This window comes from Aedes aegypti, chromosome 1 (genome assembly GCF_002204515.2).
Source record: "Aedes aegypti strain LVP_AGWG chromosome 1, AaegL5.0 Primary Assembly, whole genome shotgun sequence".
Taxonomy (NCBI): domain Eukaryota; kingdom Metazoa; phylum Arthropoda; class Insecta; order Diptera; family Culicidae; genus Aedes; species Aedes aegypti.
The window spans coordinates 175,152,421-175,170,196 of record NC_035107.1 but is presented as its reverse complement, the minus strand read 5'-3'; the positions used below and the strand labels follow the sequence as shown (position 1 = coordinate 175,170,196).

The window sequence follows — 17,776 nt, the reverse complement described above, 5'->3', positions numbered from 1 at the left end:
CGCGCAATATTGCTATCGCAGATTAGATCTAGATACAGTGGAATTATTACGAAGAATCTGGATGAACCAATCGAGGGTTTCATGGCTGAGATACACTTGAGGGACGATGCGCGTCCGATTTTCTATAGGGCCAATGAGGTACCATACGCTTTAAAAGAGAAGGTGAGTGACGAGTTAGATCGGCTAGTGCGAGAGAATATTATCAAGCCGGTGAAGAGGAGCGATTGGGCTTCTCCGATAGTGATAGTCCCGAAAAGTGATGGTAACATTAGGCTATGCGTTGATTGCAAGGTTACGATCAATAAGGTCATTAATACAGAACATTATCCGCTCCCCAACATAAGTGATATTTTCGCCAATCTCAGTGGTTATCGCTATTATGCGAAAATAGATTTGTCTGGCGCATACATGCAAGTGAGGGTGTCTGAAGAATCGCGTAAATACTTGACGATTAACACTCATAAGGGACTATTCGAATATTTGCGTCTACCGTTCGGTATAACGAGTGCAGCAAGCACTTTCCAGAGAGTTATGGACGAAATTTTGAAGGACTTGGAAGGGATTCAGTGCTATCTTGACGACATTCTAGTAGGAAGTGATACAATTGAGGGTCTGAAGCAAAAAGTGCTCGAGGTGTTCGATCGATTGCAACGGTATAAAGTGAAGGTTAATCTGGAAAAATGTGAGTTTTTGGTGGAGAAAGTAGCCTATTTAGGACATGAAATCTCGGAGAACGGATTAAGCCCTTGTGAGGAAAAAGTGAAAGCGATAGCTAAAGGGCCTACACCGAAGGACGCCGCTCAGCTCAAATCATACCTGGGAATGGTGAATTATTATTCGAAGTTCGTGCCTAATCTGTCGATACGATTAGCACCTCTCTATGAGCTGATAAAGAAAAACGTTAAATTTCGGTGGTCGGAACAGTGCGATAAAGTTTTCCAGGAGTCCAAGAAAATGTTGTTAGATAACAGAGTGTTACAGCTATACGATCCTAAGCTTCCGATCGTGGTGATATGTGATTCAAGTGCCGTTGGTGTAGGGGCGGTACTATGTCACAAGATCGGTGAGGTAGAAAGACCGGTATTTTACGTTTCGAGTACTTTGTCTAACGCGGAGAAGAACTATCCTAATTTACACCGAGAAGCTTTGGCTATAGTGTTTGCGTTGACTAAGTTTGCGAAGTACATCTTTGGGAAGAAAATTACGGTGGTGACGGACAATAAGCCGTTGGTGACGATTTTCAATCAAAAGAAAGGTATACCGCCGCTGGCTGCGGCCAGACTTCAGAAGTATGCGTATGCGATCTCGATTTTTGACTTTGATATTGTATATAGAAAGGGAAAGAAAATTCCTGAGGCCGATGCTTTGTCAAGATTGCCGATTGAAGGAGAAACAGGGGTAGATTCGGATGTCCTAGTGAATAACGTGAGAGAAGAAATCCCGATAAATTTGGACTTGATTGGGAAAGAAACGCAGAAGGATCAGTTCTTTCGGAAGTTGTACAAATGTGTGAGTCACGGTTGGGAAGACCACGCGGTAACGGAATATTACTACGAGAGAGTGAGTTCCCTGTCTACGGAAGGTGAATGTCTGATGTTCTGTGAGAGAGTGATGGTTCCCTTGTCTTGCCGAGAGCGTATTCTCGAGCTGTTGCATGGCTGTCATTTGGGCATAGTCCGGATGAAGCAAATGGCACGCAGGTACGTTTACTGGCGAGGTATGGACACAGACATCGAAAGATTCGTAAAGGGTTGTAGAGCGTGTAGTGTGACTGGTAGAGCTGTTACCAAAGAATTAACGCAGTGGCCTTCAGTGAACAGACCGTTTGAAAGACTTCATGTGGATTTCTGTCATATAGCCGGAAAAACATTGTTGGTGATAGTAGACTCGTACTCAAAGTGGATGGATGTTAAGGTCATGAAGAACACAGATGCTCAGTCGGTGATTAATGTTTTGGATTCATTTTTTTCGATTTTTGGGTATTGTGATACAATTGTCTCAGATAATGGACCACCTTTTGGAAGCGGGATGTTGAAGAGTTGGGCAAAATGGTTAGGAATAAAGTTGATCAAAAGTCCTAGTTATAGACAAGCTGAACGAGCGGTTCAGACCGCTAAGACATCACTTAGAAAGCTCTTGAATGATCAAAACTATATGCACAAAAACTTAAACGAGTTGATTAGAATTTTTCTCGTGAGTAATAGAAATAGCTACAGTCAAGTCTTAGGTTGTAGTCCCAATGATATGATTTTTAAATTTGTACCAAAAACTGAACTTGACACGAAATTAAAGATCGTTAAACAAAAGAAAGTAACATTCGATGATAAAGTAAGCTTTTCTGATGAAGTTGTAGAGAAACGCATTGTAAAGAAAAATAAGGATTTTCACAAGAAAGCGTCTAAAAATGTCAGTAGTACAGAAACTGTTAGGGAAAAATTTAAAATTGATGACCTTGTCTGGTATAAAAATCAGTTCAAAACGGATAGGAATTGGATGGAAGCTAAAATTGTTGGAATCAATAGTCCTAGTACTTATTGCATAGATATTAGTGGTGCAGTTAAACTAGCTAGCCAAAATCAACTTAAAAAGAGAATTGTCAAAGATAATTACATATTTCCGAAAACCACAAGAAGTGGATCAAAACGTAGAAGAAAATTTAGTACGTCATTAATTAGTTTTGAGAGACCGTTCAAACTTAGACGAAGTGTTAGAACAAACCCCAAACCAGATTTTTTTAGATATTGAATTGTGATTGAAGTATCGTAGAAATAATGAAATTATTTAATTAAAGAAGGGAGATGATAAATAGTGTAGAACAAACCCCTCGTTCTTATCTAGAGCAACTTGATAGTGATAAACAATCTTGTCGATTATGTAGAGAAGATCGTTTCCGGTACACATAGTATATAAGTCGTTGAAGATCTTTGTAAACCCTCTTTCCCGATCTGGTGGTCAATAAAGTAAGTGGTGAGTAAGACCCAACGCAACGATTTTTCAAAAATGTGTTCTACGTAATTGCAACTCTATTTGATGAGATATTCTCTGTTAAAGCCAACTTTGATCCACATCAGTGTGCTATCCATAACTGTGGGGTGACTGTACATGAACTATTTGATGCAGACTTTGTTCATTTATCAAATATCATCATCATGATGTTCATGACTCACCATATTTCTGTTGTAGAATAACATACATTAAGCACATTTTCACGCAAATTTGGTTTATTTAGAACGATAAACTGAAATAAAATTGATTGTGGCCCAATTTTCCACTGATTTCATTTTTCGTGTTCTCGTGTAAAAAATCAACCGCCCTAATGTACATGCACCATTGAAATGTTGAATGCACCAAAAAGAATGCACCCATTTTATATTCGTAACCACTTTCCATCATCCATATTTTGGAAATCATCAATGAAATACACTTTGAGCGATCAGATGGCCAAACAACGAAAAAATCACTTGTTTTGATAGATTTTTCTTCTTAACTATTCCAAATTTAAATCTTACAATGAGGTATAGGGGAAGGGGTGGTAAAATGAACACCTTAAGGAAATCATCTTGTTTCTGATGGAAAAACGAGAAATTTCTATAGTTCTATCGCACAACATCAAAAATAGGGATGTAATCTATAGCAGCGACATGGATTCAGACTAGAATAGCTAAATTTTCACATACTTTCATCGCTATCAAAAAGCGTTGCAAATGTTCATTTTACCTGCACTATGTGGGTAAAATGAACAGCGGTTGGTGGTAAAACGAACACCATGCAAAAAACGTGAGCATAACAAATATTTCTGAAAATTTTTTTTGCCCCATCGAAAAAACATCCATTAATGATTGTAACCCATTCAAACAAAATTCTTAAGGTTTCAGATTTGACATCATATCATAACGATATTCACCTCACTGAAAAACTTCAAGTCTTCCGAGCTAAAAGTAACGTCAGTTCAAATTTTCAAACGTGGTTTTCGGAAATCTTAGTTTTCGTTGATATTTTCACTTCAATTGACCTACGTATCAAATCGAACACTCAGATTTATGCTCTAAATCGTCCGTGCGTCATAAAAATTCATCGAAATTTGTTTTTTCTCGGTAAAAGGCACGGCGTTTATTTTACCACCCCTGTTCATTTTACCACAACTTCCCCTACGTGGAATATGCTGGCGACTGGCCCAACCGAACGTCGCCGCCGCATACGCGCAGCATCACGAGATAGCGTTGCCGGAAGAGGGCGAGCTTGACGAAGCCCCTCTTGAGGACTGCTGGAGCAACAAAAAAGCAGCCATCAACAACGCAGCCGAGAGCATCGTCGGGTACGTGGAAAGGAGGACATGTAACGATTGGTTCGATGAAGAATGCAGGCAGGTTTTGGAGGAGAAGGATGCAGCGCGGGCTGCAATGCTGCAGCAAGGAATGCGACAAAACGTGGAGCGATATAAAAGAAAACGAAAGCAGCAAACCCGCGTATTCCGGGACAAAAAGCGCCACCTGGAAGAAGCGGAATGTGAAGAAATGGAACAGCTGCATCGTTCACAAGAAACGCGAAAGTTCTACGAGAAGCTTAACGCATCCCGAAAAGGCTTCGTGTCGCGAGCCGAAATGTGTAGGGATAAGGACGGAAGCATCTTGACGGACGGAGGTGAGTTGATTGAAAGGTGGAAGCAGCACTACGATGAACACCTGAATGGCACGGAGAACACAGGCGCCGAGGGTCACGACAGCGGAGGAAATGACTACGTCAGCACAGCGGATGAAGGAAACCAACCTGCCCCCACATTGAGGGAAGTTAAGGATGCCATCAACCAGCTCAAGAATAACAAGGCCGCTGGTAAGGATGGTATGGAGCTGAACTCATCAAAATGGGCCCGGAGAGGTTGGCCGCCTGTCTGCATCGGCTGATTGTCAGAATCTAAGAAACGGAAAAGCTGCCGGAGGAGTGGAAGCAAGGGGTCATATGACCGATCTACAAGAAGGGCGACAAACTGGAATGTGAAAACTATTGTGCGATCACTATCCTGAATGTCGCCTACAAAGTACTATCCCAGATTATCTTCCGTCGTCTATCACCAATAGCAAATGAGTTTGTGGGAAGTTATCAAGCTGGTTTCATCAACGGCCGCTCGACAACGGATCAAATCTTTACTGTACGGCGAATCCTCCAGAAATGCCGTGAATACCAAGTCCCAACGCATTACTTGTTCATCGATTTCAAAGCGGCTTATGATACCATCGACCGCGAAGAGCTATGGAAAATCATGGACGAGTGCAGCTTTCCCGGGAAGCTCACAAGACTAATAAGAGCAATGATGGACGGTGTGCAGAATAGCGTGAAGATTTCGGGCGAACATTCCAGTTCGTTCGAATCCCGCCGGGGACTTCGACAAGGTGATGGACTTTCGTGCCTACTACGAAACTACCTGCACAAAAGTCGCAACGATTTTAATTTTCATTTCATTTGTTTACCAATAGCAAATATAAACTGGGATCTAAATTGACGTTTAATGTTCCGTTTTCATGAAATGAGTTCATGATTCAGGGATCCCGCTTCATGATTTCATGACTCATCTTTCCACTTTTCAGCACCAAAATCGGAATCATAAAGGACAGCCATCTAAATACATGAATAGTGCTTATGTTTTCATGAATTATGTTCGTGATATCAGATCCTGCTTTATGATTTTATGACCGAAATTGCCACTTTTCGTATCAAAAATAGGAATCATAAATGACAGATGACTAAATCCATGAATAGTGCTTATGTTTCCATGAATTTTATTCATGGTTTCAGCATACATGCTTCATGATTTGAGGATTCCAGCTGACATTTTACTTCGCTTCAAATTGAAAACGTAACGTATAGCCGGCGTTACGGTAAAATGCTTCATGATTTCATGACTTTTGATCATGGTGTATTTTCATAACTTGAAAACACACTTTCCTCCCGAAATTATGACTCATTCTCCTTATTTCGAGTACCGCATTTTTACTCGTGTATCAATATGTGATACGACGCTTTGATTTGAATATGTATAACAAAATAAGTTGTGTGAAGTATAATTTAAAATACCATTGTATTTGCAGAATAGTTGCATTAGAACGTTCCGGGCTTTCCAATAACGGTCAATACTTATGATATGCTAGAGTTTCTCCGTGTGGACACCCTTTGCAATGCAAATGGAGTTTTTATTCGAATTGGTTTAATACTCACAATTTATTAAAAAATAACTAGTTTTTTGTTTTAAGAGTAGAGTAGCCTGTTTTTGATTATTGTCATGCGTCTACTGCAGAAAATAATGAAATGATTATAATAACACGATAGAGGTTATCCTTTTAATTGTATACTCAAGGTAGCAGAAAACCGAATAAATAACGGACTTGATTATCCGGAGTATCGATTTTTTTCACTCTGGATAATCGAATCTTCCGGATGATCGAATCTCTAAATAATAATATATAATCTGCGAGAAAAGAACCTAATTATAATCTTTTATCGTTGTATTATTTATATGATACAGTGGTGTAGTCAGAAATTATTTTTAGGAGCATTAGGGGTCTTGAGAAGAAATAATTATTTTTTTTTATCAGCATACCCAAAAAACCTTTTCTAAACTCCCCTCTTCTTAATAACGTTCAAAACTGCAAAACTATTAATGTTTCTCAAATTTATGCATAAAAACTTAAAAACAAGAATATCAAAAAACATACTCCGGATAATCGAGTCAAAAATTCCGGATAATCGAATCTCGGATAATCGAGTCCGAACTGAACAAATAAAATTAATTCCGCGTGGTATTATTCACGTGGCGATTAGGGTACCAGATGGTTTTTGTCTCATCTGATTCCACAAACTTTCAATCCCTATAGCTTTGAAGTTGAAAATTGTTGCAAGTTACCCCGTTTGACGGTACAAGAAAATTGCATTTTTGTTCAATTTTCAAAAAAAATCTCTTATTTTTCAAATTAAAAAATTCATTCTCCCATATTAGGTTTGAATTTTGCAATGTTTTGTTCGGGATAATTTGCCATTTTTGGCTATGCGCATTTTATTAAAAAAAAAAATCCTTAATAAAAATTCAAATGACAGAAGAATGATTAAGTACTAAGATAATGATTAAAAAATTATACTTCTTTGCAACTTTATGTGGAACATCTCATCTATGCATTACCAACACAACTTACCCTATACATAATTTAAACCTGTTCCCTATTTCATCACCGTCTGATTGAAATTCCTTTCTCTCTTTCACATTGCAGTGCTGATACCAGAGGCCGGGATGTGACGTCAGCAAAACGGTGGTCCGACGATTCCGTGTTCGGCAATCGGGCGTACTTTCTGTTCGATAAGCAGCCGGGTGAGCTTGCGGTGCAGAATGCCCGTGAAGCCGACAGCGGTTTGTACCGCTGTCGGGTGGATTTTATCGTAGCACAAACTAGGAATAGCATCGTAAATTTAACAATTATTGGTAAGTGATTTGATTTGTAGTAGCGAACCGCTTTGCGTGAGTTGCCGATACATATGGATGGGATTCTATGAGCTGCTGGGCTGTACATTGATTATTGCGACTAGGACAGTCAGATATACAAAGTTCGGTTCGAAGTGTGAACAGTTTTTAATGTGTTTTTTTTTCCTATTTTTATGAAAAGCGTGGATTTCACTCAAATGTGGTCAAACTTATTTTTTGTTTTTTTTTTCTACCAAAGGAAACTTTACTCTTCTATATTTATGATTCTTAGAACACAATTCAGAATTATATATTACATTGAAATTTATTGAATTTGGCTTTGCATTTTCTGTTCTTTTGATTTATTTGCATGCTCTTGTGTGGTGAGAGGTTGAATCAAGATCAATAGTGTTTGGTTCGCGTTTGCGAAAAGATTTTCCTGTTAAGTCGCGAATGTTTGAACGGATTACCAACAGGTGAGCTCGTTTCATGCTTGTGATAGCACATTTGTGTCGTCGCAGCATATCGTTTATATAGATTTTGAACAAACTTTGGATGGTTCATCACTACAAGTGCAGGCATAAACCCTTTTTTTATTTCATATAATTTTAGTTTACATAAACCTTCTTTTTTCATCATTACTAAAAATAACCTTTGAAAAGACATTATGCATGTCGACGTATTTCAACTTCTACCAATATCTTTTAACCGCGAGACAAAAATGCAGATCTTTTTTTTTCTCAGTAACAAACACTCTTCCCGTGGTAATTGTGGAGATGCAAAGGTATTGTCGGTCCCTAGCAGCGACATTCCCACATCATCCCAACTGACAGTAAGGTCTTGGCCGGTCATTGATCAATAATATGAGATCTGTGAACAAGTGCGTTTCGATAATAATCGGAAAGTCCCATCCCTTATTAGTTTGGATCGAATAGAAAATCTTACCGGTTCTTATCAATATCGGAGTAGTAACCATTAACATGCTTAAACAGAAAAATCGTATCGGAAGTGTTAAACAAATATTTATTCAAAGAAACGTTAGGAATAAGGACTAAAAATATGCTGTATCTATTTGTCTGTGAAATCATCGCAAGCATCTATTAGTGTTTGCATAACGCACGCAAGCTTCGACGGTCGTCGATCTTTCCATATTGGTACATACCTGATATGGACCCATTCTAGGCGCATGAACACAAACGAACGGTAAATTTCAGCAATCACTTCGTTGGAAAGGAAAATAAATGCACGGCCGTTTGCTGGATTGAATGAGTACCTTATCTGACGGAGCAAAATCGGAACATATGAACCTGCACGCACCTTTCATGTTCGCCAGACCACGGACATCAATTTATTTCCGGAATTTCCTGACAGGATCAGAACAGTTTTGATGTCGACGTAAACGGTAGCAATGCTTTATGAGTAAGACAATGCAATAGTTTCGAAAAGAGTTTACAGCCGGGGCATATGGTTCGTAGGCAAGCTGAAACTGAAACCTATGTGGGAGTGAATACCCTGTAATTCACTCACCAAAGAGAATCGAATCATTCAAATGGTTCATTGAATCTTTTCGAATATTCATAAATGGTACTGGAAATAAATAAACTGGAAATTCGTATGAATTTTGAAGTATAACATAGTGTTAGATTCTGAACTATATCTGTGAATATTTAGATTTTTAGCTTTGATTGACTAGTACGATTATTAGAGGGTCAATAGAGTTTAACGCCTCACAGACTCAAAAGACAAGTTTTTTTTTTGTTTATTGGGTACCGTAATCCGGGGTATCATTGATCAGTGGGGTAAAATTGATCGGAATGATTCATCTCGTAAAAAGTTCATATTATCATTTATTGATGAAATATTTCCAAATCATGAATGGTGCTTCGCTTTCTTATATTCATGAGCTAATGAAAGTGAAGATTTTCGCGAAAATTGCGTTAACCTTATGCGTAAATTTGGCAACTTTTCGAAACATTGCTTTTATGGTTAAGGATGTCAACACAAGTAACACCAAATACATCTTTTTGTGCAGCATTAACAACATTGTTATATTGAAGCTCTATTTGAGTATTATATAACATCTTGTGTTAAATATGAGCTATAGTACAGTATTCGAAAAACATGTCATGCAAGATCATGAATTGGAAATAAAACAAACGGTCTAGGTATTATTATAGCTTCGTGTGCGTTATTATAACTCTTTTAAGATTTAAACCGCACATGTTTACGTTATCAAAACGTATGCGCTAAAAAAGTATTTTGAACTTGGTTTCAATAACATTCAAACACCATGAAGATTCATTACCATCAGGCAAGTTGTTTATATTGACCCGGGCCTTTCTAACCCACTCCCGTATGAAGATCAAAGTTTTGAACCTTAATTTTTAAGGTGACAAAAAGACAATTTTCAGCTGGTATAAACTTTACAAATTATTTTACACCTATCAAAGTGGAGGCTATCTTAGCATTTGGCACGACTTTTCCGTACTTTTACAATCAGACATACGATGCCACAAAAATTTGATGAAAATTTAAAAAAAGTTTTCACCCGGTCTCGAACTCGTGACCTTTGAATTCAGAAGTCAACACCTTAACACTACACCACCAAGTAATGCATAGATGAGCCGAGATTGTTCACCAATATAAATGCAAGCATTCTATACAGTAGCGCATGCTCTGTTATTCTTTGAAGTCCATCGTCATCACAGCTGGGCTACAGCAATTGCATTCAATGCTATTCGAGATTGACATATGATGTGTTACAACTGTATTATAATCCTATTGAAAAACATCTTGGGGTGAAATACAGTCATTGTAAGGTTTGATGATTACAAGTTGCCTCACAACGTTCAATCAAAAAAACATATGTTTCTGATGCGTATTGAATACGTTGATTATACAAGATTATGACTTCATTACCTTTCTTGAAAATAAGATGCTAAGTAAAACGTCAATAGCGCATTATTAACACCTGTTTGAGCCAACTTGATGGTTTGAGATTTATGCATGTTATTTTTACGTCTTAAATACGTTGTTCAAACTAACTATACAAGCGCTTCAGTTGCCACGTGGTACGTACGAATGCAAAGTAAAAATTTGCCGGGGGCAACATTGACGGTCCAAAAAATTGCCACGGCACAGTATATAAAGTAGTTTGATTTATGCTGTCCGAATGTTAATTTGAGAAGTTAGCGCAATAAACACATTGTGAATATACACAAGTAGTGTGCTATTCAGGGTAGTTCGATTGATATTAATGTGGATGCTACTTAATAACGTAATTTTCATAGTATAGTTTAGAATATTTAATCGATAAACATCCGAACTTTTTTTGACGGCACTTCAGGCTTCGTGAGGAAGACACCATATTGTGTTTCTGACATTGGGAATTGATCCGCTGCAAAATTCTATGATGCCACACATATTTTTAGGATAGTTTGTTTTGTTTTTCCATTTCATTGAGGCGCATGAATTTACAATTAATAAAATTGTGCATTTCACAATAAATCTAGAGCCACACACAGTTTGAGTACACTATTGGGAATTAAATTGGGAAGAAAATTTAATAATTTATTTTGATTTTGTTTTGAACTGATGCTATCAAAACAAAAATAGATGTAATTTGTAAAACAATACATCTTCTTAGCTTCAATATAACAAGTAAGTATTAGTGATGCTATGTAATACATCTTTAACACATAATTGTATGTTCTAATGATGTATTGGGAAACATCTTCTATGACATGAAAGATGTTTTATAAGCCGCCATTTTTTGCGCTGTTTCGGTGATATAAGTGTACAAAATAAAGTTATCCATATTCACCACAAAACATACCAGTTTGTATGAATCAAGTATTTTATTCACTTATAAAACAAGTTGTGTTACTTGGGAATACCGAAGATTCATGTCTAACATAAGTTCTGCATACGATATGAGCAAGTATGCAAGATGTAACCGTAGGGCTGATGAGCACAATAGTTATGATTTATATTCTATAATTTTGCAATAGAGTTGGAATCGACTGCAATTTGAAACCGGAATATCTCAATATCCAGATGGCTCCGAAACTTGCACTCTTAAGTAAAGTTGGTCGATGTTCAGACAGACCGGACTAAAGGATATTTTGGCGTTCTGAAGATACGTTAGGAACTCCATTAATTCTGATTTTTCTGACGCTAGTTTTGTAGAGATACATAATCAAACTACATAATTACAAATACATAATTCAATGAAGCCATGAACAATTATAGCCTTGGAGTTACGAAACTTGGCCGAAGACTCCATTTTTATACGTATTTTTAAAAATAAGGATTCTGAGATATCTGTAAAACAAAAGATTCAAGCTCACAAGTGCCTCCTAGTGGATGCATCGCGAGTCTATTGGCTATAATAAGCTAGACCTTGAGCTACTGAGCAACTTTGTCGAAGACGCCATATTGGTGCTCATGCTTCTGATATATCTGCAAAACACAATTTAGCGTCACTTCTTCTTCTTCTTTCTGGCGTTACGTCCCCACTGGGACAGAGCCTGCTTCTCAGCTTAGTGTTCTTATGAGCACTTCCACAGTTATTCACTGAGAGCTTACTATGCCAATGACCATTTTTGCATGTGTATATCGTTTGGCAGGTACGAAGATACTCTATGCCCTGGGAAGTCGAGAAAATTTCCAACCCGAAAAAATCCTCGACTGGTGAGATTCGAACCCACGATTCTCAGCTTGGTCATGCTGAATAGCCGCGCGTTTACCACTACGGCTATCTGGGCCCCGTCACCTGGAGTCGAAATCTCGAATCTCATGGCTTAAATGATGATAGCCCTTCACTTACTGAACAATTCTGCCGACGACGCCATCGATCCAAGTAAACAGGCTCCTGAGATATTTGCAAAACAAAGTTTCATGCACACTAGCGCCACTTGTGGTGTAGGTAAAATGAACAGGGGTGGTGAAATGAACACCGTGCCATTTACCAAGAAAAAACAAATTTCAATGAATTTTTATCACGCACGGACGATTTAGAGCATATATCCGAGTGTTCGGATTGATATGGAGGTCAATTGAAGTGAAAATATCAACGAAAACTAAGATTTTAGAAAACCACGTTTGAAAATTGGAGCTGACGTAACTTTTGGCTCGAAGGTCTTGAGGTTTTTCAGTGATGGGAATATCGTTGTGATGTGATGTCAAATCTGAAACTTTACATTTCTTTTTGAATGGATTACAATTATTTATAGATATATTTTCGGGAATGCAGCGAAAATTGTTCAAAATATAAGTTTTGCTCACGTTTTTTGTATGATGTTCATTTTACCACCAACAGCTGTTCATTTTACCCACATAGTGCAGGTAAAATGAACATTTCAATTGTTTTTTGCTAGCGATAAAAATATGCGAAAATTTAGCTATTTTGGTCTGAATTCGTGTTCCTGCTTTAGCTCATATCCCTGTTTTTGATCTTGTGCGATAAAACTATACATTATCCTCATTTTTCTATCAGACACAAGATGATATCCTTAAGGTGTTCATTTTACCACCCCTTCCCCTAGCGATATTCCGAATCTTGATAATCGCCGTATGTTAGCCCTAGATCTTTTAAACAATTTTGTCGGTAATGATTTTTCTATATCTAAGTGAGAGTGTGCTTCGAAAGCCTAAGGAAGCGGTTTCGTGTTTTCACTGCCAGAGTTATTGTCTTTTTTGTGTTCGCGTTTGGCGCGTGCGCATCAAAAGCGCGAGCAAGGTCTTTCGAATAAAGTATCGTGAATTCGTGATAGTTGCGGGTGCTGTGACGAAATTGATGTAATTGCCTTACAAACGATGCTCGTATATCATATGATTAATATATGTAAACACAGATCTTTTTTGTGAAAACGGTGTGAAAGTTAAATTTATGTATTTATTAAAAAAAAAAAACATTGATTAGTTCGTCACTACAAGCGTCGACATATTCTTTTTTTATGTTTAACATACCACATTGAATGAAACATATTTAGACTTTTGTTTTTGTAGTTATAAACAATGCTACAAAAAGTTCGATAAAAGGAGTGTCGATGTGTCATACAGATAAAGACAAAGGGCTATCCATTGAAGCTATATGATGTAACTTGTGAATCCCTCCTACTAAAAGAAGGCTCATATGATAATGGAGATGCAGAGGTATACTAAGTTTCTAATAATAATGGATGTAACAGGCATTCCTTCCTTTATCTAACGACCTTAATTGGAAAAACAACCCACATGTTTTTTTTTTGCATTTAGGGTGGTTGATCCAGTGGTAGTGTGTGTCCCAATAATAGTGGTAGTGCGGTTTTAAGCGTGTTAAAGGCAATTTATATTTTTGTGTGTATTTTTCTAACATGGCCCTTGCTAAAATAATATGAATATGTAAAAAAAAATCTCGGATGTCAGTAAGGAAATAGTAGAAAACAATTAAAAACCTTAACTTGTTTGCTCCTTTGCACCAGTAATAGTGGGTCGTTCCTATAATAGTGAGTCTCAATGGGAAATCAATGTAAACCACTATTATAGGAACACATGTTAGCAAATACCACTATTACTGGAACATGTTCCAGTAATGGAGGAAATGATTTATTAGAAGATTCAATGATTTTATCATTCTTAGAATATTTTTTACGTGAAATAGAATACAATTGCTTTCAAATGACGTATTCAGATAGAAAAAACGACCTTCCGTTATTTTTTGGCGATTTTTTATTCCTCAGCCCGTTACTATTGCCTCTATGACTGGTACAGACGCCCTACATGATTGTTTAATGGTTCATCACCATGAGAATACTATATCATTACCCGGAATGCAATTTGCCGGAAGACCACTTACTGGAATTCTTTATTCCTCATCCTTTACTTATCAACAGGCTTAATTGAGCCCCAATGATAATCTTAAATCTATTTTAACAATAACACAAGCATGAACAATCAAAAACGAATATTAGGGATGACAGTTTACTTAAATCAACAAAAACTTAAGTTTAAACAGCTTCCACAGTTAACATATGCTCATTTTACAATCGGCACGTGTCAGTGACTTTTTAAAAACATGGATAAAAACATGGCACGGCTTCCATGTGTTTCTCGGTCGCTCGATAAATTCCCTGTATTTTATTCCGGTGGGCCAGGCATCTTCTCGAAGGAGCAATCGTTTGTACTTTCCTTCGACAGTGACTTTGAAAGAAGCGTAGTCAGGCGGCTCATCGATCTTCCATTTCGGGACAAGTAGCAAAACGTTGTAGCAAAACTTTTTAACACTTTGAAGTCGGATGTTCTCTCCATCGGAGTCCTCGTACAAGTGGCCGATCGATGCTGCTGGACCAGCCAGGGACCGGCGAATAGGTATTTTTTTGCTCCCTTAGCTCGAGCTTAGCTCGATAGGCGAACGCAAAAACTTCTACCAAAACTGCCAGTATTTTAAAGGTGTTATTGAGGGTGTGTATTTTGGGGGTAGGCTGAATATAATTCCTATGAGGTGTATTGTATTTTAACTAAACGTTTACCGCCTTGAGTATCTTAGCTAAGAATCGCTAGACCTCATTCTAATTGCATGATGTACTTAAGTTATTTACAGCCAAACCTGTTTTTATACCCCTCACAAGGGCTTTAGGACATTTGGTCGAATGACATTTGGTCGAATGACGTTTGGTCGAATGACATTTGGTCGAAAGTACATTTGGTCGAAAGGACATTTGGTCGAATGGACATTTGGTCGAATTGCTTTGAAACATTTATTTTGGTCGAATGACGTTAAGTTTAAGATGTAGGTTTTTTATACATTGCCTGAACTGTGTATCTCTAGTGAATTTATTATTCTTTGAAAATTTCATCATTCTTTAAAAAAACTACTAAAAAGTTATGTTATTGCTCAACGATGCGAACATAATGTTTTTATTATTTATTATTCTTTTGAAATGTCACCGTTCTTCGTAATGAACTGCTGATCTTCACCTGATGGAAGCATTCGGAGAGAGGACTCGGTATCTTTCTTTGAATTCCGTGTCTTACAGTTTATGGACGTGGGTAAGATTTTTGATGTGGGAATTAGGAATAAAACGGAAGGAAAAAATTTAATTGAGCAAACCTTTTTTGGCGAAGTGATTTTTAGGTGTCGGTATTTCTACTTATGGCCAATTGGCTTATTGTGACTTCCAGCTTAATAATATTCTTCAAGCAAATCTATGGGAAGACGAGTTGACTGAGGCGTCAAAAGTGGGATTGCGTATTTGGAATATTGGTAAAATGACTGATGCTTTTTCAATTATTGAATCACTTTTGTATTAACGACAAAATGCTACTCTCGACGATAGTCAGACTAAAGGTAAACCTTCGTTTTCATACTATTTAGATTCGACCACTATCTTTTCCACGAAATGTCGGTTCGGCCAAATATCATATGCTTCCTGTTACAACTAAACATTTTCGACCAAATGTCCATTCGACGAAATGTCCGTTCGACCAAATGTACTTTCGACCAAATGTCATTCGACTAAATGTCATTCGACCAAATGTCTTTCGACCAAATGTCATAGATTCCCTCACAAGGGGAGCGCAAAAGGAGGTAGCGGAAGTTGGAATTTGGAGCGTAAAAAGAGGGAGCGTAAGTAAGTAAGTAAGCGTAAGGACCAATGGGTAGATGACGGAAATCGATGTCCGACGCCATTTTGAATCCAAGACGGCGGCTTCCGGTTTGTGAAAATCACTTGAAACCCACTAAATAGGCTTCAGGGCATTCCGTCGACTGACATTTGGTCGAATGACGTTTGGACGAATGACATTTGGTCGAAAGTACATTTGGTCGAATGGACATTTGGTCGAATGGACATTTGGTCGAATGGACATTTGGTCGAATGTAAATTTGGTCGAATGGACATTTGGACGAATTGCTTTGGAACACTTATTGTGGTCAGATGTCGTTTAGTTTAACGGTAATTTGATTCAAAGCTTATTTTCAAATGATTAATTGTAAGATCATTTGGCAAAATTGATTACTGTTTTCTAGATTTTACAAGGTTGGTAAGATAACGTATTCTTTTGAATATTCGGAATCATTAGCTGTTGTTGAATAAAAAATGGGACATTTTATGTACTTTGATTTTTCAATTTCATACATCTTTTTATTTGTAATTTGAAGTTATGCCAAAATCTAGCATTTTAATGATTATTCCAATGAACTTTCTAGAAGTAGTTTTTTTTTTTGTACATTGAGTTAAATATTTAGTTCAAGTGAATTTATTATTCTTTGAAAATGTCATCATTCTTTGAAAAACTGCCTCACAAGATATTTTGTTACTCAACGATGTGAACATAATGTTTTTATTATAAAATCGTTCTGCGTAATAAACTGCTGAAATTTATCTGATGGAAGGATTTGGAGAGAGTGCTCAGGATCTTTTTTTGAATTGTGGGTCTTGCCGCTTACGGACGTGGGTAAGATTTTTGAATGCGAAAATCAGAATGCAAACGGCAGGAAAAATTTGCTTCAGGGAAAACCTTTATGGCGAAGTGAATAACAGATAAAAATATTTAAATGTCAATGTAGTGTAAACTGACGAGTACCGTAATTTCGGGTGAAATTGATCACTTTTCACTGTTTTCCATGTCTGTTTTCTATGATGTTGCCAATTCCAAACAACTTAATGCACGAAAAGAAGTACGACAGTGAGCCTCATTGATTTATATACTCAAATTTTCATATAGTTGTGATTTTAGTGCTGAAAATCGTCTCTAAAATAAAAAAAAAACTAGGAATTCCATTTCGGGGTGACATTGATCACCTGTCAAAACCATTATTGTTAGTTCTGAAAACAACTTTACTTATTTAATTTGAGCCTCCTGAATCCAAATATGCTTGTCAAATTCTTAACAATGCATAATTTATGGAAATAATAAACAATTAATTTTCAACAATACCGCAGAAAACGCCTAAATGTAGGCAATTTCTGAAGGAATCTTCTGATATCACAAAAAATTCAATTATTACAAGAAAATGAACAAATTGGTACGAATTTTAATGATAAAATTCGTTTTGGGTACATATTTCAAGCATCCTTGCAAATTTTCAGGTTGACACCATGTCCAAGTCCTTGCTTAAAACTATAAGTTTATTGATGTCTGCCAATACCGCACAGAACACGATTATGGAATTTTCAATTATTTTCATAGAAATAAATATTCCTTAACACAAAAAGCTTCACAATATGCAATTCGACAATAGTTAAGACAAACAACGTCATTTACATAGGTTGCATTGATTTCTGTGCTCTATTAGAGGGAAATAAAATCGTGTGACACTGTGATCAATATCACCCGAATTTACGGTAC

The 17,776-nt window shown here is 37.2% G+C and overlaps 1 protein-coding gene across 2 annotated transcripts in view; it reads left to right on the top strand.

The window, feature by feature from the left end:
• Nucleotides 1–17,776, top strand: part of LOC5574581 (protein turtle) — a 756,452-nt gene that overhangs the window by 496,375 nt on the left and 242,301 nt on the right. For both annotated transcript variants that reach the window (XM_021853722.1, XM_021853716.1), the window contains exon 4: nucleotides 7,257–7,465. In XM_021853722.1, the coding sequence (XP_021709414.1) occupies nucleotides 7,257–7,465 (209 nt within the window). The remainder of the gene's footprint in view (nucleotides 1–7,256; nucleotides 7,466–17,776) is intronic.